Genomic DNA, 27426 nt, shown 5'->3' with positions numbered 1-27426 from the left:
CCACAGAGGCACGGGGACGCGCCGACACTCGGGCGCGAACGCACACAGCGACTGGCTGCCTGGGAAAGGCAGATGGATGGTGTTGATAATACCACTGTGGCAGCTGTATAAATGCGGTGGAGAGAAGACATAAAGGTGGGGGGGGGGGCTTCCTGTTACTCATCCATTCTTCCACAAGCCATCTGTCTATTTTTGCTGTCAAATCTTTTATCGCCCCGCTTGCCTTTGCCTCCTTGCTTTCCCTCTCTCTCTCTTTCTCTCTCTCTCTCTCTCTGCCACGGATCTTTTCTCCTCCGATCGCCCCTCGTCGTGCAGCTCAGGCTTGTGCTCGCTGCTTTACCTCCAGCCTTACCCAATGCCTCCCCTGCCTCCCCCTCCTCCTCTCCACCATGGAGAGGGAAAGATGGAGGGGAGGGGATGTGGGGAATGAGCAATAAAGAGCAGGGACCCTGCACAGTTTGCCTTCTGAGTGAGGCAGTGGGGTGGGTGGGGGAGAGAGAGAGAGAGAGAGAGAGAGGGAGAGAGAGAGAGAGAGAGAGCGAGAGCGACAGAGCGAGAGAGAGCGAGAGAGGGAAATAGAGGAGGGGATAGATAGAAAACAAGCAGGATTCTCCTGCGTTGTATGAATTGCCTCTTGCCACAAGGAGGGGCTTGCAGAGGGAGGGAAGCTGTATATTCCTATCAGCGCGTTTGAGAGTGTATGTGTGTGTGAGGGAGAATTAGAAGCACAGGGAGAAAGAGACGAATGGAAAAGGTATGTGCATGTATATGAGTGTGCATGTGCGTCTCTCCCTCTCTGTGCGCATGTGTGCACCGACGATCGGCGGTGGACTCGTTGAACCTGTGCGACGGTGTTTCTGCTGAGCGGCTCCAGACCCAGAGAGACACTGAGCGGGGGACTCGCCTCAGCGCCTGCTCAGTGCCGGTGCTTTGCTGCCACGCTTGCCGCCTGACGGGTTCACAGAGGACACAGCCGGTCAGGGACGGCACAATGTGCGCCTGATGGCCGGACGCTCCCTGACTCGGTCACGCGTCTCCAGATATCCGCTCGGGACTTTATTGGCTTCTTCTCCTGATCCCCCTGCGGCTCATCAATGTCTTCCCGGTGTGTCTCCAAAGGACTGCCTGCCTTCCTGCTCCCGCTCCCTCTGAATGGATGCTGCTGTCAAAACACATGTGCGGCTCGGGATGAAATCTCCGTGATCTGGACTTGACTGCAAACAGCTCCTGGTCCACTGGGCTACACAGCTTTGGGTTAATGCTGAGAATAGGACTCCCCCGCCCCCCCCACCCACCCACCCACAACTGCGGCTTATTGCAATTTATAGCGACTTAATGACGTACGATGCAAGGGAACTGTTTTTCAAATTAAATCTGAATTTTTCTCAGATTAGTCAACAGCATCACTCAACATCAGCGACACTGAAGATGCGAGAGCTTCGCGCGAAAATAAGGTCAAGTAAATAATTACCAACACAAATGAGTCACCAGATTCTGTATTGAGGAGTAGTAATAATTTACCTCAGTAGCAGCATTGGATAGGCATGAATTGGGGACGTTGGATGTGGACTAGCTAATAAATCTTTTTTCTAGGGGGAAAAGAACAGTCGGATTTCATGTAATGACTGGACATCGGCGGTTGTGTGGTCGAAATTGACTCTTTTGTACGTTCCAGACAGATTAAAAGCGGGTGAAGCAATCTGTGACTCAAATTAAAATCTCAAGCAGACGAATAGGGAGTGCGAGGCGGGTGATGGATGCATCCAGCAGTGTCTCTGCTGTCATATCGTCTGAAGGAAAACTCAACCTTCCTCTGTGTGAGTTTTTCCTCTCTGCTTCGCCGTCGAGTTCTTCAAAAGGAGTCGTTCCGCTCAGTGCTTCGGGGAACTGTCGGCTGTCCATGTGGCTCAGTCTGGTTTCATTCATCTACTGTGTGTCTACCGAAGCCTGAGCACATGAGCGGAGGAGGCACCCTGCAGCAACGCACCACCTACCTCATTTCCCTTACCCTGGTCAAGGTTGAGGCTGTGGATGAGAATGGAGGCGAGGCCAAGAAAACCACCCAGGGGAGGGAAGCAGAGGCCAGGCCAGGGACCGGGCTCGTGGGATTAGCTAGCGAGGAGGCGGCCGGCACAGGAGTGGGGTCTGAGGTCGAAGCTCCGGCAAGGGTTGAGAATGGCTCCGGAGTGGCGCAGGGTCAGCTGTGTGCGGCCGAAGATGCTGCACTTAGGAAGGGGTGCAAACTCAGTGAGCTCGAAGAGGGAGAGAGGAAAGCCCTCAGCCCCACAAGAGACAAGCTATCTCCCACTGGGGAAGTTCCAGGGAAAGGAAGTGAAAAGCCACCATGCAGCCTCAAGATTCCATTAGCTGCTGAGAGACCAGCGACTCAGCAGTCAAGGTCTGTGGACGGAGATTCTAGAGGAGAAAAGACAGCAGCCACCGTGGAGGCCAAAAAATGCAGGTCTCCATCACTGAGCAGTTCGTCACCCATGGAGGTGTTGGAGCCCAGCCGCACCCCGACCAGGAGCAGCTTTCCTATCCGCCCTGTTGGTCAGCGACCCATCAGCCTGCTGAAATCCCACAGCAGCGCAGCCACCCGAGGCCGGGACTCTCGAGAGGGCAGGGAGCGCAGTCCCACCTCCGCCCAGAGCCTCGACCGCAAGGACAGCCGGATGCCCACCCGCTCACCAGGGCCCTGCAGGGCCTCGTGGGCAGAGGCCAGCAGGACAGAGGTGTGGAGGGACGAGGGTGACCGAGCTCGAGTGGGGATGCCGCTGGAGATTGGAGGAGGAATGGCTTCGGTGGTAGTGAGAGACATTCCCAGGAAGGACAGGTTGAAGACGGGATCAGCCTCTCTGCCCGCTCCCGCCAGCCAGGTACCCAAGCCACGCAAGGGCAAGAGCCGCACCCTGGATAACAGCGACCTGAACAGCCTCTCTGAAGACCTGGGGCTGGCCAGGGAGGCCCAGGCACAGCAGGGCCAGCGTGGGTCTGCCAAAGACAGGAAGATGCTGAAGTTCATCAGTGGGATTTTCACCAAGAGCAGTTCGGGGGCAGCGGGGTCATCATCCACAGCACCCCCTGTCTATATACAGAGAGATTCCAGTGAGGAGGAAGGTAAAGCACTCATATATTCATGCACATATACAGTACACACTTACACATTTATCCACAGACTCACTCACACACACACACACACACACACACACACACACACACACACACACACACACACACACACACACACACACACATTTTCTCATACATTCACCTCATCAACCCCATTTCTTCCTGTTACATTGGCCAAATCTAATAACCCAACATTATCAGAGACAGACCCTCCCTGTTCCATTCTACACCATTTTAGCTGTGCAGGGGCCTTCCTTCACACTGAGCTGGGGATGGGTGGGGTGGACTGAGGTGATGATCTATTCAAAGAAGCCCCACAGAGGATAAATTTACAGGCTATAAAAGTGTCACATGTCGAGAGAGATTTTCCTAAAGCCGCGCGCAACCGTAAATTGACGATAGTTGAAGTTCTTTGATGTGGGAACCGACAATAGAATCATCTTGGACTGTCTTTATCTAATTCCCCCTCCAGAACGCGATTTCACATCGCTGGAGGGGTAATCTTTACACACGCACATCCCTGTTCGCACATTCACAGACACACACAGACACACACACACACACACACACACACACACACACACACACACACACACACACACACACACACACACACACACACACACACGCACACACACGAAGTGTGTGCACAGCATGGTTTTAAATCTCATAATGAAGCTAATGGGCACAGGGGCTGTGTGGATGAGCTGGTGGCAGCATCAGAGATGGATTGCATGGCGTCTCTTTTGCTGCGGCTTGGGCTTAATTTCCATAAAACTCAAACGTCGGAATGGGTAAGACATCAGGCAACATTTGTTCAGCCCACGTGAGAAAGGGTGGACTGGAATCACATCTGAAACACAGCATTCCTAATCCAATCTTTGATATTCCACCCACTGCATGTTCCACCACTACATAGGACTTGTAAAACCGTCTATTTCTATCTCTATGTCTCTCTCCCCGTCATCTCCAATATAGCTTTTTGTCTACAGTATTGGATGATGACACCCCAAAAACAAAAGTAGCCATTCGTTCACCAACGCATTCGCTCATTTCCTCCGGCGCATGGAAGCGTGCGGGTGTACTGGTGTACATTTTTTCATACATTCATGTACTGTATTGTGTTTTCATGCTGTTTCGGTGTGCGCTGTGGATCTCCTCATGTAGTGAGTCTGGTCCTACCAACTGCACACACCGACTCTGGGCAGGAGGAAGTGTTGCCATGGCAACCGGCAGGACTGCTGCTGCTGCTTCTCCTACAGAGCGTCTGATGAAAAAGGGGGTGGGGTGGGGTGGAGGGGGTCGGTGGAAGAGGAGCGGCGTGCACTATATTTGTACGTCTGTGCGTGTGCGTACATACACACAGGGTGGGAGGGATTCTTTGACAACATTCCAAGAAGAATTTATTTCAGATAGAAAATTGTCCCCTTGATTGACTGTTACTGGCGACATGGTGGGCGTAATGGATTGTCGGGGTTGGAGGTGGAAATGTGCGGAGGCAGTAGAAGGATCACCCTGTCTGATCTCTTTGGCACACGTCCTTAGCTTATGTGATCGAACACATAAAGAGACCTTTGACTTGGGTTCAGCTAGAGAGAGGGTTCTATGTGTTTGAGTATGTATGGTTGTATGTGTGTGTGTGCGGGTGTGTGCCTGTATGTGTGTGTGTGTCAGTGTCTTTTTTATCCTGCCTTCAGTGGCAGCTCGTGTCTAAATCCCTTTTCTCCCTTGTAAAAGCGCTCCAACACTGGATGCATCTGTGAGGTGTCGGCCTGAGCGTCCATATAGCCAGGGTTTAGAGACATCATCGCGCGGCTTGCCTCACGCCTTGCTCGACAGCTTTCAAACGCCCCTTTTTTACTCAGCCGTCCTACCTTCTGCCTCTCCTTTTCTGAATACTTAGCGCTGCTGCATTTCAATTATATGTATTTCCTCTTTGCAATTTCTCTCTCCCAAGCCCAGACATACACATTTGATCTGCCTCTCTCTCTCTCTCTCTCTCACTCTCTCTCTCTCTCTATTGCTCTCTCTCTCTCTCTCTCCATTTTGGCCAGCAGCTGGGTGTCTGGGTGTGAACGTCACATTGCATTGGGGACATAACACTTCTTTTTTTTGCCGAGCACGAAAGCTGGCACAGCTGGGTGCACCCGCTGCCCTGCTTGACCACTGCACTGTATCAGCTTGTGTGAGTTGTGTACATGTTTGTGTACAGACACACACCGTGCACATGCTTACTTTCCAGTGCAGTCTTGAAAAACAGACGGCGGCTCTGCACCAGGGAAGCCAATATAGCGCGCCTGAGCTTGCGTCACTTCATTTGTAGTTGGAAGCCAAATCTCCTAAGTTCCTAAGCGATGGATTGTCCATTCCAAAGCAGGGAGCATCCGCTTAACGCCATTTTATATTACGGACAGGTGAGCGGACACCTTTGAAATGCCGCAGCGCTATTTTCCAAGGTGTGTCAGAACCCACCACACTACGGTCTGTCATTTATGACGTGTGAGGTGGAGGTGGAAGATGACCAGGATGTGGCTGCACCTTGCTGGACCCCCGTTGTGACTGAAAGGTTATATTCATTAGGAGAACCTGCTAACCGAAGCCATATGGTACACAGTATCTTCCCCAGCTGTTACCCACTGTCTAGACTGGGTGAATCATGGCTGCCCCACAAGGGCTAAATTTAATAATTGTCGCTTTTTAATGTTGTTAATAAAGACACCTCTCTCTCTCTCTCTCTCTCGCTCTGCTCCTCCCCCTGTTCCCATCCCTCTGTAGTTAATGTTGCCAACAGCCAGGAGTGGACCCTGAGCAGATCCATCTCCGAGCTCCGCCTGGTACGACAAAAACATTCCCCACTCCCCTCAATGTTTTTTTAAGACGTAGGTTAGCTGGCTGTCTGTTACTCCTCTCCTTGACTTGGTAGGCGTTACCGTTCTTTGTTCTTCTCTTGCACATCTTAAAACCTCTCAGGGGGTCCTGGGAAGTCTTAAAAGTGGAAAGTCGGCGCTGGTGAACAAATACATCACGGGCAGCTACGTTGCACTGGAGAAGCCTGATGGTAAGAAGCCGCCAAAGCCACCCTGTGAGGTTCTCTTGATCGTGACGCCTTCCGACACACCTTTGGCAAAAGACTGACTGAAGCAAAAAAACCTGCCAAGAAACAAAGCAAGGGTGCTAGATTTTGTTTATAAATACAAACTATTCTTATACCCAACTTTGGATGCTTTTTAATACTAGAGGCACAACATGTATATAATTTAAAATGAAAGAGCAGCATCATTATCTTATACTGTATATTTATTTTGTTTTTGCTGCGCTTTAAATGCCTTGTTAGTTTGTATAGCCACGCAACCAAGTATGTTTTGGTTGAATGGCTATACTTGGATGTCTGCAATAAGCCATATTGCATTCACATCCCTTGTCAATCATGGAGTCTCTGTAAAGTACGGTCACCTGCTTGGTGCTGGTGAATGACCTGGCTGTCACCGTGTGTGTTGTTGTCCTTGTCAGGTGGCAGGTATAAGAAGGAGGTGCTGGCAGACGGACACAGTCATTTATTACTGATACGAGAGGAGGCTGGGCCGCCAGATGCACAGGTGCGTAGCAGTATGGCTGAATACCCGCAGATGCTCTACTCTATCAACCTCACGCCGGGCCGACCGACATTGCAACCCGCCTCTGCTTTCTGCCCCACTTCAGTTCTGCAGCTGGGTGGACGCCGTCCTCCTGGTCTTCAGTCTGGAGAACGAGGCCAGCTTCCAGGAGCTCTACCAGCTGTACAGCCAGCTGAACGCACACCGCGCCGACATCCCCGTCATCGTGGTGGGCACCCAAGGTCAGATATGTGTCCAAAAAAAGCTGATCTAAGACGATGTCCATAGTCCATACGATTGTCTGCGTTGGGTAGATTACAACATAAGAACCACAATTCCATTTGAAACTGCAATGGAATGCAAATACATTGAATGGCTGTTACTTATAGAATGGCAGATCAATAACTATGGGATACATATCAAATATGTGATTTCTTTTAAACAAAATTATCTTATGGATTACCACTTTAATTTTGAAGTCTGAGGAGGATTGGGCGCAAGGAAATACATCAAATAATAACCCAACTCATTCATTAAAAAAAACGTAAAAAAGTAATACTAAACCAGATAAACCCAAGTAATTGTTCTGTAACTATATGTAATAAAACTCTTTAGAATTTAGGTGTAGACTGAACTTATCAAACTAGCGTTTTAAGACTTAAGTTACCCCTGCTGACCTTTGGAGTTTGACGGCTCTGTTTTCTTTCCATCACCTGTTCTTTTGGTTCAGACAAAATAAGCAACATGAACCCCCGTGTGATCGACGACCACAGAGCCCGGCAACTGTGCATCGATGTGCGCCACTCGCTGTTCTACGAGACCTGCGCAACTTACGGCTTCAACGTGGACCGCGTGTTTTCTGAGGGTGAGTTTTGCACATTTTCTTGCATATGGCACAAAATGCTTATATTGTTATAAAATAAAATATAAATAAAATAGTAAAAATAAAGAACTACTGATAATAAATCAATAATAACACAAAAACAACAACAATAATAAATGTAGCTGCAGGCAGCAGCCAGGGGTCCTATTATTCTTATGATAATAATAATAATAATAATAATAATAATAATAATAATAATATTTTTGCTCTATAATACTGTTGATAATGATCTGATCTACCACCAATTAAAAAAATATATATGATGTTGTAATTTTTTTTGGTGTATCTTCCTTTGTCAGCTGCCCAGAAGATTCTAGCCCAGAGGAAGCAGGCCGCCCTCCTGGCCTCCTGCAAGTCTCTCCCCAACTCCCCCAGCCACTCGGGGGGCTCTACCCCAGGATCTGCATCTTTCCCAGGCCAGGTAACATCACAGACAGCAGTAGTTATAAATACTTGCTAAAGTTGATAAAACTTAATCGTTTTTAGTTTAAATAACAAACTGAAAAGTTTGCGCTTTAGTCCTGAGGATGTATGGAACATTTTCCCTAACTTGTAGGCCAATTTGAAGTTAATTGTCTTTTGTTGTGGTTGAGCACATTTTCCATTTCACAGAGGAGTTTAAAAAAACAACATGTGAAGATAATAGAACATGATTATAAGCTAGACCTGTTGGGGTTTTACGTCAAATAAAAGCCATGAGCTCATATTGTGCTCATATTACTCATGTTAGTCATAATGCTCATATTACGTTAGTTGTTCATAAAGTCACTTGCGAGCTGTGGCTTCCTTGGGGAGTCTGACACTGACATGGCCATAGCCACCATTTAATCTCCTGAATCTACGGTAAATATTGGGTGTTTTCTGTCCATGCAAAAAAAAAGTATTACTACATTTCATAAACATCCGTGTGACATATAAACGTCCAATAAATTCAATAGATTGAGCAAGGTGAAATTTCCAGATGCATAAATCCCTCTATCTACATCCATCTTGGCTTAATGATCATCATCCTCATTATCATGCTCATCATAATCATCTTAGCCATATACACATTGATCGTCAATCAAAACTCGTTTTCATTGCCATTTCTTTCGTTTGTTCCATCGGTGTCATATCGTAATTTCATGTCACCATCTCGTAACACGAATCTCCATTTCATCTCTCTCTTCGCCACTTTTTCTGTCTCTCTCACTCCTTCTCCCGACCTCCGAACCTCCTCCGCTCCCCGGCGCCCCCTTTCCTCTCAGGCCACTAATGGCCAGGGTGGTGACATCCCCCATTCTCTGCCCTCCACCCCCTTGGTCGGCCACAGAGAGCTGCGTCTCGTGGCGGGGGGAGAGGGGGGAGGTAGCGTCAACTCGCGCTCCCTGAAGAACATCCCTTACAGGCGGCCGTCCCTCTTCAAGGTCAGCCTCATGTCATCCCACACTGTCACGCCCGTCATACTGTCACGCGCCCCGATCGGCACATTTGTTTGGATCCCCTCTCCGATGTCATTCCTCTTTCAAAAAAAAACAAAAAAAAAAACATTAGTTACAGCCGTCTAACCGATACCATGCGTCCGCGTTCCTTTCCAGAATCGAGACTCGGACAAAAAGGAACCTAAAGGGGACCTGGGCAGCGGACGGGCCATCCCCATCAAACAGGTTTGTTTGACTCCACGCCATCGGGGTCAAAACCGCCCATCCCAGGAAACAATCCGCAGTGGGGCGCACGGGTTCGAGTGCCGGCGCAGGTACCAAAAAGAGATTTTGCGCCGGCGGTAATGGAGCCGTTTCCGAGGGGGGCACAGGATGTCGTATTCCATCCTCGGCAACGGCGGAGAACAAAAGCGAGAGTGAAAACGCACCTCGTCTATTTATTTCACCTTACGTAAGCCGCGCAGAAGAATCGGCTGTTTATATCTTTTTCAACCTTTCTCAAGGGTGTGCTATTAATAATGTGCTTTCAGCGGCTGTCGTCTGTTGTGTGGGAACGCTCTGGGTTTTTGGTAGGGTTTTAAACAGACGCCCTCTCTCAGCCCTCGCGTCGGCTCAGAGACTGACAGTGTCGCGAGTGTGCCGCGGGCGTCGTGACCGCCCCCCCCCCCCCCCCCCCAACCCCCACGTCTTGTTTTGATTGTTTCGGCAGAGCGTCCTGTGGAAGCGAAGCGGCAGCTCCCTGAACAAGGAGTGGAAGAAGAAATACGTCACTCTGTCCAACAACGGGACGCTGTCCTACCACTCCAGCTCCAATGTAAGAGAACACCGCCGGCCGGATCAATAGTCGGCAGTAAAAAACGTGGGTGAAATACGGGCGGCGCTCTCGCTGTGAGCGGAATGCCGATGCAGGCCTCGCCGCGCCGTCGCAAAATGGACGCCGGCGCTCGGCGTGGTTCTCCATTTCAAGCTTTTGTTAAATTTGTGTTCAGGCATACGAACAGCATTTCACTGCGGGAAATAAACCAACGCGTCGAAGGGTCTGGCGAGAATTGCGATAACCTGATAACCGTTTTTCGATGTCCCCAGGACTACATGCAGAACGCCCACGGGAAGGAGATTGACCTGCTGCGGGTGACAGTGAAGGTCCCCGGGAAACGCCCTCCGAGAGCCATAGCCCCGGCGGTCTCCTCCTCCACCTCCTCCTCCTCCTCCTCCACCGCCGCCGGACCTCCCTCCGCCCCCGCCGGCTCCACGCCCGGAGTCAACGGGGTCGCCAAGGACACGGCCCCCGCGGAGACCGCCAGCGCAGGTACCAGGAGAGAGATTTGCGGTGGCGGTGATCGAGCCTTGGCGAAGCGGCGTTCGAATTTGTTTTTATGTTTTTAGCGACGTATGTCAGGGGCTGTTGAGATGTGCCGGGGGAAATGGTATGAAATTCACCGTTATGATACGGTCTCTCTCTCTCTCTCTCTCTTCATGCCCTCTATTTCTCAATCAGGTGTTCAACTGTGTCCGGCCAACCTCAGCGTCGCTGACGATAAGGCCGGTGTTCTGTCCCCGCAGGGAGGGGAGAGGGGACTCCAGCGCTGCTCGTCCTCGCTGTCCGCCAAGGCACAAAGCGTCGGTACGGGCCGAACCCACTCTCACCCACTTCCACACCGTCCATCACAGTTTGTCTTTATCGCAAGCGGGACAGTGTGTCCGGCGTCATTGACAGAGCAGAACAAGCCAAACGTCAAAGATCTTGCCTGTGGAAAGGGTCTGAGGAACGAAGTACAAAATGGTCTTTTACACCCAAATGTCAGATGCCCTGGAAGCGGCGGCCGCTCCCTTCGCCGGCAAGGACCCCAGCCAGTCGTCGCCGCTGAGCGACAGGAAGAAGAACAGGAGGAAGAAGAGCATGAATCAGAAAGGAGACACCGCGGTGGGACAAGCTGAAGGTGACTACTGAGGCAAACGTCCGCGTGTCACGCGTTTAGTATTTCAACGTTAATACAGTACTTACTACGACGAATAATAGAGTACTTTTGCCTCTATGATTACTTCTACTTCCTACTGCTACTGCTAACAAGCTGTCCACAGATGTGTATTTCCAACCTCTGGCTACTCTGGCAGTTATCTTGCTGTATCTTGTCTCTCTTGGTTGTCCTCTGAAAAATGTCTTTTAAACACTTCCATTTCTCTGTCTCTTTCTCCTTCTGCCCCGTGCTCATCTCCCACTCTGCAGCCAAACGCAAAATGTGGAAATTAAAGAGCTTTGGTAGCTTGAGAAACATTAATAAGACAGGTAACGTGCGACGGTGGAGGAGCCGATTCAGCTCCGCAGTGTCTCTTTTGTATACCGCGTTGTTTTCTGTGGTTTTTCTTTCCACCGTTTTTTTGGGGGGGGGTTTTGTCTGTGTGACATTGTTTCGCCGTGGATTTCAGTTTTCCCCTTCCTCGTGTTCACGACCAAAGATTTCTGTTTGTCTGCCGTTCACTTTCCATTATCCATCCCCAGCGTTTGTCATGTTTCTTAAGCGTAAGTCGACCGATTCGTAACCATTAGGCATTGGTGTAATTTTCTGTCTGTGTACCGCGTGTCTTGACATGGCAGAGGAAGAGAACGCCGACTTCATCGTGGTGTCGTTCACCGGGCAGACGTGGCACTTTGAGGCCCAGTCCCTGGAGGAGAGGGACTCCTGGGTGGCCGCCATAGAGAGCCAGATCCTGGCCAGTCTGCAGTCCTGCGAGAGTGGCAGGAACAAGGTAAGCTCCAGGTCCGCTCGGGGACGGTGGCTTTCCCTTCATTGTCCTCCCTGCGTATGACTGTGTGTGGGTGTAATTCAGTGCTGGAGTCACTGCAAACTAAGCAAGAGGGATTGTTTTAATCCTTTGGGGTCCTTCCCTTGTGGGTTTAAACACTTTTTTTGGGTCATATTTTCTACGTGTTTTCTGTTGATCAATGATAGTGTCTGTGTCTGCCCTTGAAAGCTTTTTTTTTCAGTAATCAAGCCAAGTAGTTTCATATTTCTTTGTGTGTGCGTGCGTGCGTGTGTGTGTGTAGGCACGCAGGAGCAGCCACAGTGAGGCCGTCGCCCTGCAAGCCATCCGGAACACCAAGGGTAACAGCCTGTGTGTAGACTGCGAAGCGCCCAGTGAGTTTTTGGACCCTTTGGTTTACAACCAGTGGATTCCCTTCTCGCCTCGCCCAAAAACTCATTCTTCCGTTTGCATCGCACTTCCAGATCCCACCTGGGCGAGTCTGAACCTGGGTGCGCTGATCTGCATAGAGTGCTCGGGAATCCACCGCAACTTGGGTACCCACCTGTCTCGAGTCCGCTCCCTGGACCTGGATGACTGGCCAGGAGAGCTCACGCAGGTCTTGGCCGCCATCGGCAACCACATCGCCAACAGCATCTGGGAGAGCTGCACCCAGGGCAGAACCAAACCTGCGCCTAATGCCACGCGGTCAGTACAAGAAGCGACCCCTGTGTATATGTGTCCCTGCCTTTTTGGTACGGGCGTTATTACAATAGATTTTGAGGAATTTAATTAAATTTTTGAATTGGGGAACAATCCAGCAACCCAATTTGAGGGTTTGCTGGATTGATCCCTTGATTGATCCCTCAGCTGCCCCTTGCAAAAAGTGTTGAGGTGTCATTTCGCACCTAACTCTAATAGCTTTCAAGCTTGTTGTTGCATCGGGTGGATGAGAGAATTAAATGTAAAGTGCTTTGAGAGTGTGCAGTTTCTAGAACATAAAGGCAGTCCATTTACGATCTGCCTCATTAAATCTAAATGAAATTTGCCGATGGGGGATTGGGAAATACCTGGCAGTGAATCCTCCCACATGGAGACATCTAAGGTGCCGTGGTGTGTGGTCTGGTGTCACTAATATTTTGGTGTGTGTGTCTGCACGTGTGTGCTTGTCTTCTTGTGTGCGTATGTGGACCTTCCTCTCTTGCACCTTTAGTGAGGAGAGAGAGTCGTGGATCCGCGCAAAGTACGAGCAGCGGGTGTTTGTGCCACCCCTCGTGCCGGGGACTGCACACACGGAAGACGCCGGTTCCAACTGCATGCCGGGGTGGCTGATTTCGGCAGTCACTGAGAGGGACCTGCCCAGACTGCTGCTGCTCCTGGCCCACAGCACAAAGGATCAGATCAACGCTCACCCAGCGGGGTCCTCCTCATCGCATTGCCCAGCCCTGCATGCAGCTTGTCAGCTGGGCGATGTGGTTATGACCCAGCTGCTCATATGGGTGAGTAACTGTTGTCTTTAAAGTTCAACCTTGTTTTATATTTTGTAATGAGGTAGTTAGTACGTAGTTATAATTCATATTTACAGTATACTGTAAAATCCATACACCCATAACAATAAATGATCCTGTGCATAGTATCACATTTTGTGTATTCTGTATATTTTTAAATATCTGACTATATTCTGCTTTCTATTTTTTTACATTTGACCACTTTTATTAATGTTTTTGTTTTATTTTATTGTCTTTTATTGTATTTTATTTTATTTATACATTTATTTATTTATGGATTTATTATTTTTTTTATCTCTCTATCTATCTATCTATCTATCTATCTATCTATCTATCTATCTATCTATCTATCTATCTATCTATCATCTATCTATCTATCTATCTATTTGTTTGTTTGTTTGTTTATTTATTATATATCTATCTCTTTGTTTGTTTGTTTGTTTGTTTATTTATTTATTTATTTATTTATTTATTTTTACTTTTTATGACATTTTATTTTATGAATTGTTTTTTTTCTCATTTATCAGACTGTTGATCTTTTTTTAATGCTTACTGTCTGTGGAGAAACGCACCAAACCTTACCAGAACAAATTCCTAGTTTATCTAACTGTACCTGGTGAATTAAACAGATTCTGATTCTAAACTTTTTCAATCGGGCTCTCTGCACAGTATGGGAGCGATGTGAAAGCAAAGGACAGCCAAGGCCGTACAGCTCTGGCAATGGCCCGAAAGACCGGCAGCAAGGGGTGCGTGGATATCCTGGTGCAATACGGCTGCCCCAACGAGGCCTCCCCCACCACTGCCACACCTGTTCTCTCCCGCCGATCCAGCACCACCAGCCTGGGACGAACCAATTCAAGGAAGCGGGTGTCGTAGCCTGGACTGAAAATGTTTCTCTACACGGGCAACATTTTGAAGGGAAAATTTTGAATTGAATTGACTTTTCGGGAGGGTTATAATAAAAATGACTGAAAAAATGATATGGTATTGGGATAAACAGTATATTACGCTATATCATTAATTGTTACATATTGAAGAAAAAAACATTTCTCTAAAGACTGAGCAACATATCAAACAACTGAAAAAGCAATATTCATTCTATTTGTTGATGGTAGAAATATTGCTGAAATGTGTGTTGTCGTTGGCCCATTTCCAATATAGCTGAAGTAAAAGTTCCTAGCTGTCTTTAGTCATTTTAGAGCATTAACTGCTCCTGCATCACTTCCCTTTGAAGAAGTGCAATAACCAGGAGTGTATCTATGTCCCCAAGGCCCTATGTTCCCAGGGTCCTATGTTCCCAGGGTCCCATGTTTCCATGGTCCTATGTTTCCATGGTCCTATGTTCCGAAGGTCCTATGTTCCCAGGCTCCTATGTCCCCAGGGTCCTATGTCCCCAGGCTCCTATGTCCCCAGGGTCCTATGTTACCAGAGTCCTATGTTACCAGGGTCCTATGTTCCAAGTGTCCTATGTTACCAGGGTCCTATGTTCCCTGGGTTCTATGTTCCCTAGTTCAATATTCTGTAAATACACATTAACCCTCCTATTTTGTTTGTTGTGCTTCAAGTTAAAATATTTCATATTATATATTATCCATTTTTATTATTATTATTATTATTATTGGAACAAGTCTTCAAAACAGCTATATAAACACAAAAAATCCATGGTTCTCATTTTATTTGATTTTGAAGGTCTCAAAAAAAAAGTTCCATCTGTTCCAGGTCAAATCTGACCCGACACAGTATTAAAGTGTCTGGGTGGTTCTGTGGATATCAAACTTGACCCTAACCCCAACCCCAACCCTAACCCTAACTCAAACTAACCCTAACCCTAACTCTAACCCCTAATTCAAACTAACCTGAACCCTAACCCTAACCCTAACCCTAAACCCTAAAGAACTGTGGATCTTTTTCAGGTTCCCATTATGTGTTACCCCTAACTCTATAGAGCTGGGGGACATACAGTAGGACCCTGGGAAAATAGGACCCTGGGAACATAGGACCCTGGGAACATGGGACGCTGAGAGCATAGGACCTTGGAAACATAGGACCCCGAGAACGTAGGGCCCTGGGAACATAGGCTCTTGGGAACCTCGGACCCAAGGAACATAAGACCCTGGGAACATAGGGCCCTGGGAACAGAGGACCTTGGGAACCTAGGACCCTGGGAACATAGAATCTTGGGAACATAGGACCCTGGGAACATAGGACGTTGGGAACATAGGATCCTGGGAACATAGGACGTTGGGAACATAGGATCCTGGGAACATAGAACCCTGCGAACATTAGAACCCTGGCAACATAGGACCCTGGGAGCATAGGACTCTGGGAACATAGGAATGACCCCCAATAACCTATCTAAGCTTTTTACAGAGCTGCTGTATCACCAGTATAGTTTTACAGTATTATTACTTTGCTGAAAGAATTTCTCTTTTCTTTTCAGATTTTATTGGAACTGATCCAAAAATAGTTACTTTTTTCTTTTGCTCAACAAATAAAGTACAAAACTACAGTATGTCGCGTTGTTCGTTATGTGTGACTGTGTCAACAATATGACACCAATCAATTTGGCAGACAAGGGTTGATTTTGACAAATCAATGAATAATAATTATAACATTCTACTTAGACTAGAAACTGAGTGGTTTTAAATATGAAATATGCCAGTGTTACTCTCACAAGTTGAAAATATGTTTTATTATAATGTAAATGTACCTGCAACGTAATAATGTTTAACTCTGTAATGGACATATGAATTCAGAAAGAACAAGACCCAATTTTGTAAATTGTTTCTTATTGGTGATTATATGATTGTCAGTTTGATATTTCATTTCATTTTACTTTAGAAGTTTTTTTTTTTTTTTATTTCAAAACCACGTCATGGAGGCATAAAATGGTTAAAAAGAAGAAAGAAAAAAAAAGATGCGTTCTCATATATAAACATGTGTCTGTTCTTGAGAATAATATTTAAAGTAGCCAAAAGATCACATGAAGGCTATAATATTGGAGGGGGGCAGCAAAATTCCAATTGTTCATTCATGTCAGTATTGTGTAGTTCCCCGCCATGAATCTTGAATGAATTATGATGAGGTTACATAGCGAGGGGTGTCATTCCGTTTTAGGCCCTTTTGTGGACCATGTAAATGAGCAAAAAAAAAAAAAAAAAAATCCTGAATAAAAATACATTTTTGTTATAATTATATTTGTGGTTTGCTGAGCGCATTTGGACCTGCCGCAAATCTGATGAACTTTATTGAACTGACGCTTTAAAAAAAAAAAAAAGATAAAAAAAAAATAATAATAATAAAAAATCGAATGCAATAAGCGCATCCGGTCACCTGGGGGCGCGCGAAACGGATTTGTTGACATGCGTCATCAAAGTGCGACGGCGGGACAGCCTCCCTTTAAAGGCATAAAAGAGGGGTTGTTTGCTAACAAACAAGTTCTTCCTTTCGCTGGTAAGTCCACGCGTCAAAATAAAGTGAGCGCCTTAATCGCGTGTCCTTGAAAAAAAGAATTTTGAAAAAAGGCGACGAAGGCTAGCCTTGTCATATTTACGAGGCTATCTGTTTTCTTGCGCCTTCTTTCCTTCTCAAAACCACAGAATTATTCCCCTGGTTTGTCCATGGTTTCGTTTATAGACATGTTGATACAGTTTCACTGGTTAATTTGCCCTTGGTCAATGGTTTCGTTTGTATTTTGTTACTTTCTTATGGTCGCCCATTGTTTTGGTGTGTGCTGCTGTACTACCGCGATGAATAAAGTATTAAGTATTTCTTTCTTACAGTACTTGAATGCTGCTCCGATAACATCGAATGTAGCTGGAAAGGTGAGCCTGCTGATAATTAAGTAAAGGCTTAGAGCAGGGTTGAATTGGCTATTCTATGTGCATAATGTTGAACAGCAGTGGATTAGGCAGTATTCCATAGTACGTTCATTAGAGTAGGACTGGAACAAAATGGCCTTAAAATCAACAAAGGGTCCCTCGTTCTTGTAAGTTGAAGTTCCAGTACACAGTGCAAATAATGGGGACCAAAGTGTTGCTGAAATACGGCGGCAACCAGGGAGGGAGGCCTCAGGATCTTAGGGAGGATATCAACAATTTGGTAGCTGTCTTCTTCAAAAGACCATGTGGAATTTCACAAATAAAAATATGTCTCATCTGGCCTGCAGTGAGTCACGTTTCAACTTGTTGGAAATTTAGAGGGCGTGGGATATAAAGCAATATTCAGGGAAGAGCAAGTACGGACTATTAAACGGAGCATGTTGTAGTCACTGTGTTATAAGTTGTTCGCTGTGTTCTGATGAACACCAAAGTAACCAGAAACTTTGTGACTTTCAAAGTTGTATTTTATGGACAGATATTAAATGATCAGTGCAGCCTGATACATATTATTCTTTCAAAAAACTGTCACGGTAAAGTGAACTTTGGTTGCTTGTTTGTGTTTTTAACAATAATTGTCATTGTCGACGGGGGGACTAGTAGGTGGGAATTCATCAAGTGCATGGTCTGCCAACGACTAGTTACGGTGGAGAAAATACTGTCTTCTAAAAACCTGTAATTTCTCTCCTACAGTTAGACTGCAGATATTGCCTCTGGAGCTGCAGCAGCAGGGATGAGGATCCGGCTACTGGGTCCCGGCCATGCTGCCGGCCTCCTCTCTGAGCTCAACCGCTGCCGCATGTCCAGACTGTATTGCGATGTTCTCCTTCAAGTGGGAAATCGCTCATTCGCAGCCCACCGTGCCTTGTTGGCCTGCTCTGGGACGTACTTTCGTAGTCTCTTTGCCCGGTCCCAGACCCCCCCCACCTCTGCCTTTACTCTGGAATTTGTTTCCCCTGCCAACTTTGAGAGAGTGCTGACATTTATCTACACTGGGGAGATCCTAACCGATCTTATAGACGTAGGGGTGCTGTATGAGTTGGCCGAGAGGCTGGGCATTAGTGAACTGGTGAGGGCTTGTCATGCCACCTTTCCCGACCTACATGCCTCTGTGTCCGCAAACTGTAAAGGAAATGGACCAGGAGACCTCGGCGCAGACTCCAGCGTGATTGCTGCCGCCGCTGCTACCACGGTGACCGTTTCGGCATCGTCCGTCTGCTCGTCTGCGGCCTCCTGCTCCTCTTTGTCTTCATCAGCCGGTCCCTCTGCCGCCACAACGCCCGCTGCAGCCCCTTCGCCTTTCCTCCAGGTACGGAACGCTAGGACCAGCCGTGAAGCCCACACAGTCCAGCTGTCCCTGGAGCTCAAGGCCGAAGATGTCCACTCCCACCTGGGCTACGGAGAGATATCGGCAGATGATCAGCTCTCTGCCGAACCCTCTCTGTTGACCAACAGCCAGTCTGAAGGCGCGCTACCCCCGAGCACCGTGTTCCAGCTGAAGATCGAGGACGGAGAGGAGAGACAAGACGCCGGAGTCAGAGGGGGCAGCGACGGGGGAGGAAGGATGGCGACCCCAAGGAGTGCAGCGGCGGTCTCTCTCCCACAAAGTGGCGCCACCGCACCTCCTGGTTCTCGCAACTTCCCCGACTCCTCAGCTCAGCTCTGCGTGGAGGCATGTGCTCCCACGTTGTCCTCAGGCGACCCCCTGGGTAGTCTGCAGGTGGGGCCGGCGGAGGGCGGCGCAGTGGTGGCTGCAGTGGCGGCCCGGGATGACGGGCTCGTGTTCAGCGAGGTGGGGGAAGGAATGAATGAGGTAGACGAAGGTGAGGAGGAGGAGGAAGAGGAGGCGGCGGGCGAGCGCCCTCTGCAAGGGAACGGAGCGATGGACGGAGTTGAGGAGGAGGAGCAGTGGAGGCAGCTGGCGGGCGAGATCATCGAGCTGAGCGACGACGAGCACTACATGGAGGAGGAGGAAGAGGATGACGAAGATGACCTTGTGTGCTTGGAGAATGGCGGGAGCGTTGCGAACTCCAGCAGCCAGGTGATAAATAAATAAAAATTCCCCCGATGTAGAACGTAATTGACATGACCGAATACCTCAATAGCCATTATGTATAACTCATGAACACTGGTGTTAGCTGCAGGTGGCAGGTGCTTTTACACAATATTACATTGAAATTAAAGATCAGGGACACCAAGAAATACCCCCTCCCCCGACTCTTAAAATTCACTGCACAGAACAGAAATCAGATCAATCATTAGTAATGTAGTTACAACGGTCGATGCATTGATTATTCACTTAATTAATCGAAAAAGAGTCATCAGGAAATCGAGTGACGTCGGTCTAATGACATAATAAAAGCCATAGCACAATATTACAATAACAATGACAAAGTAATATTGTTATCAGCTGTACCCCACTGTGAGAGATGCGTCTTGGTCCTCCCTCCCTCAGATCTCTGGGAGCGTGGTGTCCTGCAAAGCCTGTGCGGCCTTGGTGCCGGCCGATCCGGCGGCCGTGCGAGCGCATGCCGAGTCACAGCACCTGACGGAGGCGGGGCTCTGCCGTGTGTGCGGGGCATCGTTTACGGACCGGGCCGCCAGCCTCGTCCACGCCATGTCCCATGTGGGCATCCAGCTGTTCTCGTGCGACATGTGCCACCTGCAGTTCTGCAGCCAAAGCAGACTGCTGCGCCACCGGCGGCAGGCAGCCTCTGGCTACACGCTGCCACAGGGGGCACTCATCAACGCCGCCCAGGGTCAGGGAGACGCCGAGCTGCATTGTGGAGTGTGCAGCAAAACCCTCGCCAAGGACTTCCAGGTCCGTGAATCTCTGCTTCTCTTCTTATTCCCTCTTTTTTTGTTGTGGTAATTGTTAATTGACATTCATGTTTTATATTTTATCTTTGATATAGCGGACTCATTTCCCCTTCAGAGGAGTCGAGTTCTGGAACAGAGGCGATAAAATGAGATGTAAAATGAATGATTGTTTTCTCCTCGACAAAATAGGAGGGAGTTTACAGCCTGGTAGTTAGGATAACTCCAGCTTGGTATTAGTATTCAGAGACCAAGATGATAGTATGACAGTGATACTCGAATGAATGAATGAATGAAAGGCACCACAGAACAATACTTGTATTGTTTTTGACTCAATTTTTTGAGTACACTATCCGCTACAGAACACTATCCTTATCCCTTAAACTATTACAATGTGATCAACCTTTGAATGGGTACTTGAATGGATGGCAATCTGATGTCTCCTCCTAATGAACCTCTATGAAGTTAATCTTTGAAGTATTTATGGCTTTGTTTCATGCAATTTTCACGCCTTGGGCTTTTATTTTTGTAGTCCAACCTAACCATGAAATATGATTTCCAAATGGCTTTCAAATTAAGAAAATATACTTTATATCAATACAATAATAATACACAGCATTAAGCATAATTATATGTCTTTATCTTCTTTCTTAAATGCCACTTTGAGTCATTTTACATGTGCTTTCTTCCCAGACTGTTAGGGAGCACCTGCTGAGTCATGTCTGCACCCAAAGCCTGAGTTGCGGCGTCTGCCAACTCCCGCAGCTCTCCCTGTGCTCCCTGCTGTGGCACACCCTCACCCACCTCTCCCTGCCCGTCTACACCTGCCCACACTGTGCTCACAGCTTCCTTGAGCGCCCCCTGCTGGACAGGCACATGGCCCTGCACGCAGACGAGGCGGCGTCCAAGGAGAGGGAGCGCTCGGCCCTGCGCGCCTTTAGGGAGGCGGCCGACGCGGTGGGAGTGGTGGGGGTGGAGGAGCTGCACTGCTTCCTCTGCCCGCAGACGTTCCGCTCCGCCTCCGCCTTTCAGTACCACCTCAGCCTGCACACCACCGAGAGCCTGGGGGGCGGGGGCGGGGGCGGAGCTGGCGGAGGCCACGGGTGGGGGGGCAAACGTCGGGCGGACCACCTTCTGGAGATCCCTTCGTCTTCCTGCTCGTCCTCCTCACTGCGGGAGGCCGGAGGTCTGGTTAAAATGAGCAACCTGGGCTTCAGCCTGGGAATGGGCTTCGGCCTGTCAGACAAGCTGCTGCAGGGCCCGCTGCCCAGCTTCCCCGCGGGGATGCTGACCAACGGCGGCTCCGAACTCGACCGGGTGGCCGCCAACGTGCGGGGAAAGTGGTACCGCTGCCGCTACTGCGGCAAGCGCTTTGCCCACTCGGGGGAGTTCACCTACCACTTGCGCATCCACACGGGGGAGAAGCCGTACCAGTGCAAGGTGTGTCTGCGCTTCTTCCGGGGACGCTCCACCATGATCTGCCACCTGAAGACGCACGCCGGGGCGCTGATGTACCGCTGCACCGTCTGCGGCCTGTACTTCTCCACGCTCAAGCTGGTGTCATCGCACATGGAGCTGCACAAGGACCACCTGCCCCTTGACTTCAACATCGAGCAGACCTTCATGTACAACGACCACTCAAAAGAGCCCCTGCCCACTGTGGACACCTGACCGGCCCCGCTGCCTCCGTGGCCCCCCCGAGTTACACTCGCCCGTTCAATGCAAACCTTGCACATTCCAGGAGTGTAAAAGTGAATTGAGCGTGCGTCGACCTCAGATATGTCAATAGTGGGGATGCACCTTTTTATGAGCTCACATACATCCAAAAGACATCCGGCAGCACATTGCAGACTGCGGGCAACGCTGCATAGAAAGTTTCGGTGTCTCACCCTCACAATGCATTGTGGGATACGCTTGTCAGCATAGCGTGCATTGTTCACATACATGATAATTCACCAGATTTAAAAGTATATCGTCCTGTTATTTTCGCATACTATGGTTTCGGAGATACTTAATACTAATTTGGCGTACTACATAGTATGCTACTATGCTATTTTAACACAAGGATCCATTGCACGCCACCACTTTTTCCTCATCGTGTCTTTCCTGTGCCTCAATGTCTGACTTTAAAACGGAGATGAGAAACTTCTTTCCGTTTGTGGGCCATATCGTTATTATTATTTAAAAATAATATATTACTTTATTAATCCCCAGGGGGGACAATACTGGCAAATTTTAACTAATCGTCTTTATTTTGTCACTTACGTTTTCTCTGTATGGAACACTTGCATTTCGGCGCTTAGTCAATGATGATAAATTGAGAAAGGTTTTGCAATTCAACATTGTTTACTCATCGTTTAAACATCTGGAGGCACAACACAACAGAATCTTAGTCATTTTTAAAATAAATAAGCATTTTTTTTTTTTCCGAGGTAAGTTTTTATGTTCCTTTTCGTTTTGCCACTTGCTCATGATTGAGGTGTGACCACCTCCTCACCCCTCCTTCAAAATGAGGTGAAGCGACACAATGTCCCAATAACTGTGCTTCCCTTTAGAGGCTGCCCATTCAGATTGAATAGCAGTTTGACCAAAACGCCTGCGTTGTACTGTTAAGTGTGGACACTGAGTGTATATCGGTGCTTCAATTTTTCCCCTTCTCTGTCTGTGACGTTTCCCTGATGATGCCTCGATGGTTGTTGTGGACCATATATTATAGACCTAGTCTTAGAATGTAATGAACCTGTTTTTTATATATAAGGAACGCTGTTTGTGTCATACTCTTTAAGCCGATGCTAAAGACACCACTAGGTGGCAGTGTAGCTCATGTTTTGCTTGTCAGCGGACAAGGGGCGTGTTGGAGACTGACTGCTTGCATTATGTGTCCTTAACTTGCATTTCAGGAGAGACTTTGACATCAACAATTAATTATTACTCTGTAATGAAAGTAGCACCACACTGTAGCATAAAAGGAAAATATTTTGATATATTTGTAGTCTCTCTGGAGTCACATTATTGCTATGTATTTATAGCCTTTTTCTTGTACGGTCCTTCATTCTACATAAAGTAACACACCCAACTTTAAGTTTGCAGCCTAACCATCCACGGTTTTTATGTATTGAGGCCTTATCTATTAGATGGATTCACTGTCTCCAAAGTCTTTATCATTTCAGGTTATGGTACATTAAAAAGTATTTATTAAAATGTGTGAACAATGTACAGCCTTCTTTTCCCAGGCTTTCGGTACTCGCTCACCATGTCCACATGTCCTGTTCCACATGGTCTCATTCTGTAGGAACATGAAACATGGTACTGAAATGCCCACATACATGTCCACATCTGTGATACTTAGGTCTTACCTCATATCTCTGATAATCTATTTATTCTATTTATGCTTTTTTTTTTTTATTAAAAAAAACCTTTTATTGTTTCTAATGTAGTAACTGAGCATTGACCTATAATTTTTTTAAAGATCTTGTTTCCACCTATTTGAATGAATAAAATGTACTCGACGAGGAAAAGTTTCTTTCCTCAAATGTACTTTGCTGCTTCATTTTGCCATTTAGCACAGAACACCATCAGAATGTGGATGATGAATTTGCAGTATTTTGTGTAGTATCAGCCTCCTGTAGCAACCTTTGCTATCTCTGGTCACTTCCTGGTATTGTTTCATCTGTGATGCGGAACCTGAGGCCTTTTCTACTTCCCATTGCTGAGATATACAGTTAGAAATGAAGAAATCTTGTAAGTAACAAGTAAATGCACAGGCTAGTCTTTAAATATTAAGTAGGGTATTGTATCGGAGAAAGTCTATTTTTTTCAATATACAAATACATTTTTGTCAACATTACCAGGCAACATGTTATTAGCGTACGTCTCCTTGGTTTAAATAGATGAGAAAACAGCGTTTGATGGCGTTTTATTACATGTTACAGATAACCATATCACAGCAGCATCCTGGAGTGGATGAATAACCATTTATTGTACTAACCTGGAGCAAACCTTTCAATGGTTACGTTTGACATAAAAAATATTAATTTCAAATTTTTTGCATTTACAGATTTGTACAAAATGGGTTCTAGCGCTTTAGATTTCCAGACTTCTTGCTTTGTCACTGCATGGTTTTCCTTCCCCAACTAGACCCTCGATTTAACATGAGTTCCTCTGGGACTGGAAAAAATAAAACCCATCAAGAAACATTTCCTGTCCACTGATTGGTTGTTAAAAAATATGAAATAAGAGAAAGGGACTAGCGGTGAAATTATACATATAGGAAATTATTTTCTTCAGGTAGTTAATCTGAAACATCAGGGTAACATTGGTCTCAGATGACCTACGACAGAATTTTTGTACAACAATTCAGATGTGACCAGCGCTTTATCTACTGTTTTTTTTTTTACCGGCTACTTGCTTATGATCCAACTTCTGAGTGGCTGGTGCTGGTATTGCTGAGCCTGCGCTGCTTCCCCGGCTCTGCCCCTCCATTGTTGGCAGTGTTGGGCTGGACTCCAGCGCCAGCCCCGGTCCCCGTCTCTGCGGGGGCCTCCCTCGGTATACAATTCACCACCGTATTGATTAGGTTGTTGCGGAAGCTCTTGCTGAGGAAATTGTAGAGAATGGGGTTGGCGACGCAGTGGAACAGGGACAGACACTGCACCACGGTGAACGAGAAGTAGAGGGACTCCACCGTGTTGCAGCTTAACACAAAGGGGTCTATGTCGTCGATGAAAATCAGGAACATCACCATGTGATAGGGGAGCCAGCACATAACAAACACCAGTGAGTACACATGCACCAGCCACACGTCCCGCCGGCCCTGCACGTCCGGGGCCGTCTTCACCGCGCGGGCGATCAGCACGTTGCAGGTGATGATGACGGTGCCAGGCACCAGAAACTGGAAGATCAGACTGAGCAGCGACACGGAGACAAACCACTCCGTCATGTTGTACTCTGGCATCAGGTAGCATCCCGGGTCGTCCCACTCCAGGAGGTCCATGTGGGCGTTCTCCAGCAGGGCCAGAAACAAGGAGAAGAGCCACAGGCCCCCGCAGAGGAGCCAGCGGCGGCGGCGGTCCGCCACAGGGAAGCAGGCCGGGGACGAGGGTCTGACCAGAGACAAGTAGCGCTCCAGGGACATGAACGCCAGGAAGAAGGAGCTGCTGTAGAAGTTGACCATGTAGATGAGGTTGGTGACCTTGCAGAGGAAGCGGCCCCACAGCCACACCTTATCCAGTGTCACCTCCAGCAGGAAGAACGGCAGGATCACCACCAGCACCAGGTCCGACAGGCTCACATTGAGGACGCAGAAGAGGACCCCGTTGGCCGAGTGACGTCGCCGCCAGTTGACCCAGACGACCAGAATGTTCTCCCCCAGGCCCACCACGAAGATGAAGAGGTGGATGAGGAAGAGGCTGACGCGCCGCGCGTCAGTGTCGAGCGTGATGGTGCACTGGTAGATGAACCACGGCGTGCCATTGTGAAACGAGTGGTTGCTCAGGTCCCCGGCACTCATGGTCTGCAGCGAAAAGCAGAGGGATACTTTTTCAGATGTGGTTTGGGAGTTTCAGATTTAATTTGGAGGTAATCTGATTAGGTTTACATAACAACAGGAGGAGGGGGAGCCAAGCATGCTGGCTTTCTCAGACTTTTTGAATTGGATATACTAATACCATACTTTATATTAACCAGCAAATACCGGGGTGGATCAAAGAAAATGGAAAAAACAGGGGAGAGTTTGAAATAACTAATTACAACTTTTCTAAAAACGAAGTGAGTTTTCAGTACACCATGAGCCAACTAACAATGTTCCAAAGAGGCTAGATAGTTGGCAACCAAATTGCACGTGCTTTGGTCACAAAACCTGGAGAGCACTTTTATGCGTCAAGTAAAAGGTCTCAAAAATCATGACAACATAGGCCAAAAAAATAAAATAAATAAATAAATAAAAAAGCGTTAGTCATAGTTAACACTTGATGGCACAAAAAAACATCACAGAATTTAATCAGCGCCACAGTGACCCAAAAAAATACACGCCGTGAGCTTCACAAAGCTGGAAGTGGTGTCAGCGCTGCCAAGTCGGAAACCACTTCCATGCAAACGCACAAAAGGTGCATGACCTGGTTTAGGTCAAGGTAAGGAGAACAAAATTCACCAAAGGTTCCAAAATTTCCTACAATGCCTGCCTGACCGAGTCAACTAAAGGATTCCCTTAACCCACAAGACACGTCACCAACTGTTAAACATGGTGGTCGCTCTGTTTGGGCCATCATGTGGCAGTCATTGGGTCGGACAATTGTCCTCATGACCATTAAGCGCACCATAGTATATGAAAATGACCAGGACTACAGACCACAACCAGTTAAATATGGAAGCATATAAACACTGCATCATCAAGCCACAAGGTGCTGAAAGGAGGCGGCGTGGTTGTAGCGTCCCAGAGGCCATTGCTCTTGACAGGCCGACTACAGCACGCTGGGCTGGGCATGGAACAATGTGCCACTTCAGACGTAGTTGTTGAAATGATGATCCCACGTTCCAGGATAATAGCTACGCGATCCTGCCCATTATGGCCTCCCCAATGACCTGAACGGAGTCATCCAACCTTCGTGGGAAATTCTGGAGTGATTCATTTTGTTGTCTATCATTTCAAACTCAGCTGGTCATTTACATGAATAGCAATCCCGTGTCACTGAATTGGTGATGCTTTGCTTCCAAGTGAACTCAACGACCATTACTTTTTTGTTCCAAAATCTGCCCAAATTTATTTACACAAATTAAAATTCCCGGGAAATGAAATACTTTCAAAACATTTGCAGAATACAAAGGCAGCAACATTTTCATACCGTACCTTGGTGGCTGATGAAGAGGGAAGGGTCCCTCTGTCTGCGGGAGCAAGCGAAGAGCAGTCAGAGTGGAGGCTGCAGAGACAAGACAACCTCCAGTTCTGCCGTTCGGGTGGATCTCAGTGTGGACAATCACTCAGTGTGGAGTGTTTTCCCTCCCATTTGTCATTACACACAGATGCAGATACATGTACCCCAACCCCCAACCCCCAAAACACACACACACACACACACACACACACACACACACACACACACACACACACACACACACACACACACACACACACACACACACACACACACACACACACACACACACACAAAAGATCGAACAGGACATCCTCAGTGTGTCAGGGGGAGTTGTGAAGATGAACAGGAAAGCACACACCACTAAAGGCTCTGGGTTTAGGGGAGCAGATACCGGGGTCTTGTGGGTCTGAGTGAATTACAGCCCAGGAACAACGCATTTGGAGAGCAACATGTTTTCCCACCTGTCGTGTTAAGTGTTAACAAAATTCCTGTTGGCGTCGAATATAATCCTACCTGGTCACAACTCTAGATTGACCACATTGCTGCCTCTTAAAACTCCCTCTGCACAAACCCTATCGGTTTC

The 27426-nt window shown here is 47.7% G+C and overlaps 3 protein-coding genes across 3 annotated transcripts; 2 read left to right on the top strand and 1 right to left on the bottom strand.

Annotated features, from left to right (window-relative positions):
- Positions 1–1949: 1949 nt before the first annotated feature.
- Positions 1950–14152, top strand: agap2 (ArfGAP with GTPase domain, ankyrin repeat and PH domain 2; the record flags this gene model as incomplete). The annotated part of the gene is made up of 19 exons (XM_080015831.1): positions 1950–3117; positions 5905–5963; positions 6100–6187; positions 6640–6725; positions 6829–6964; positions 7453–7587; positions 7905–8026; positions 8853–9011; positions 9183–9251; positions 9736–9840; positions 10113–10335; positions 10525–10650; positions 10832–10966; positions 11254–11313; positions 11623–11774; positions 12073–12163; positions 12254–12476; positions 12982–13267; positions 13946–14152. Exons 1-19 carry the CDS (start codon positions 1956–1958, stop codon positions 14150–14152), a joined length of 3624 nt encoding a protein of 1207 aa, XP_079871957.1. The 5' UTR covers positions 1950–1955.
- A 3735-nt stretch (positions 14153–17887) lies between these two features.
- zbtb39 (zinc finger and BTB domain containing 39) lies at positions 17888–21642 on the top strand (the record flags this gene model as incomplete). The annotated part of the gene is made up of 3 exons (XM_080014757.1): positions 17888–19195; positions 19610–19975; positions 20665–21642. 3 exons carry the CDS (start codon positions 17888–17890, stop codon positions 21640–21642), a joined length of 2652 nt encoding a protein of 883 aa, XP_079870883.1.
- Positions 21643–24373: 2731 nt separating this feature from the next.
- On the bottom strand, positions 24374–26889 carry ackr5 (atypical chemokine receptor 5). The gene is made up of 2 exons (XM_080015864.1): positions 26816–26889; positions 24374–25483 (listed from the first exon to the last, which is right to left on the bottom strand). The coding sequence occupies exon 2, from the start codon at positions 25478–25480 to the stop codon at positions 24380–24382; it is 1101 nt and encodes a 366-aa protein (XP_079871990.1). The 5' UTR covers positions 25481–25483; positions 26816–26889; the 3' UTR covers positions 24374–24379.
- Positions 26890–27426: the final 537 nt, after the last annotated feature.

This window comes from Zeus faber, assembly GCF_960531495.2.
Source record: "Zeus faber genome assembly, chromosome: 15".
Lineage (NCBI taxonomy): Eukaryota > Metazoa > Chordata > Actinopteri > Zeiformes > Zeidae > Zeus > Zeus faber.
The sequence above is the reverse complement of the archived record's forward strand: the minus strand, read 5'-3'. Positions and strand labels throughout refer to the sequence as shown.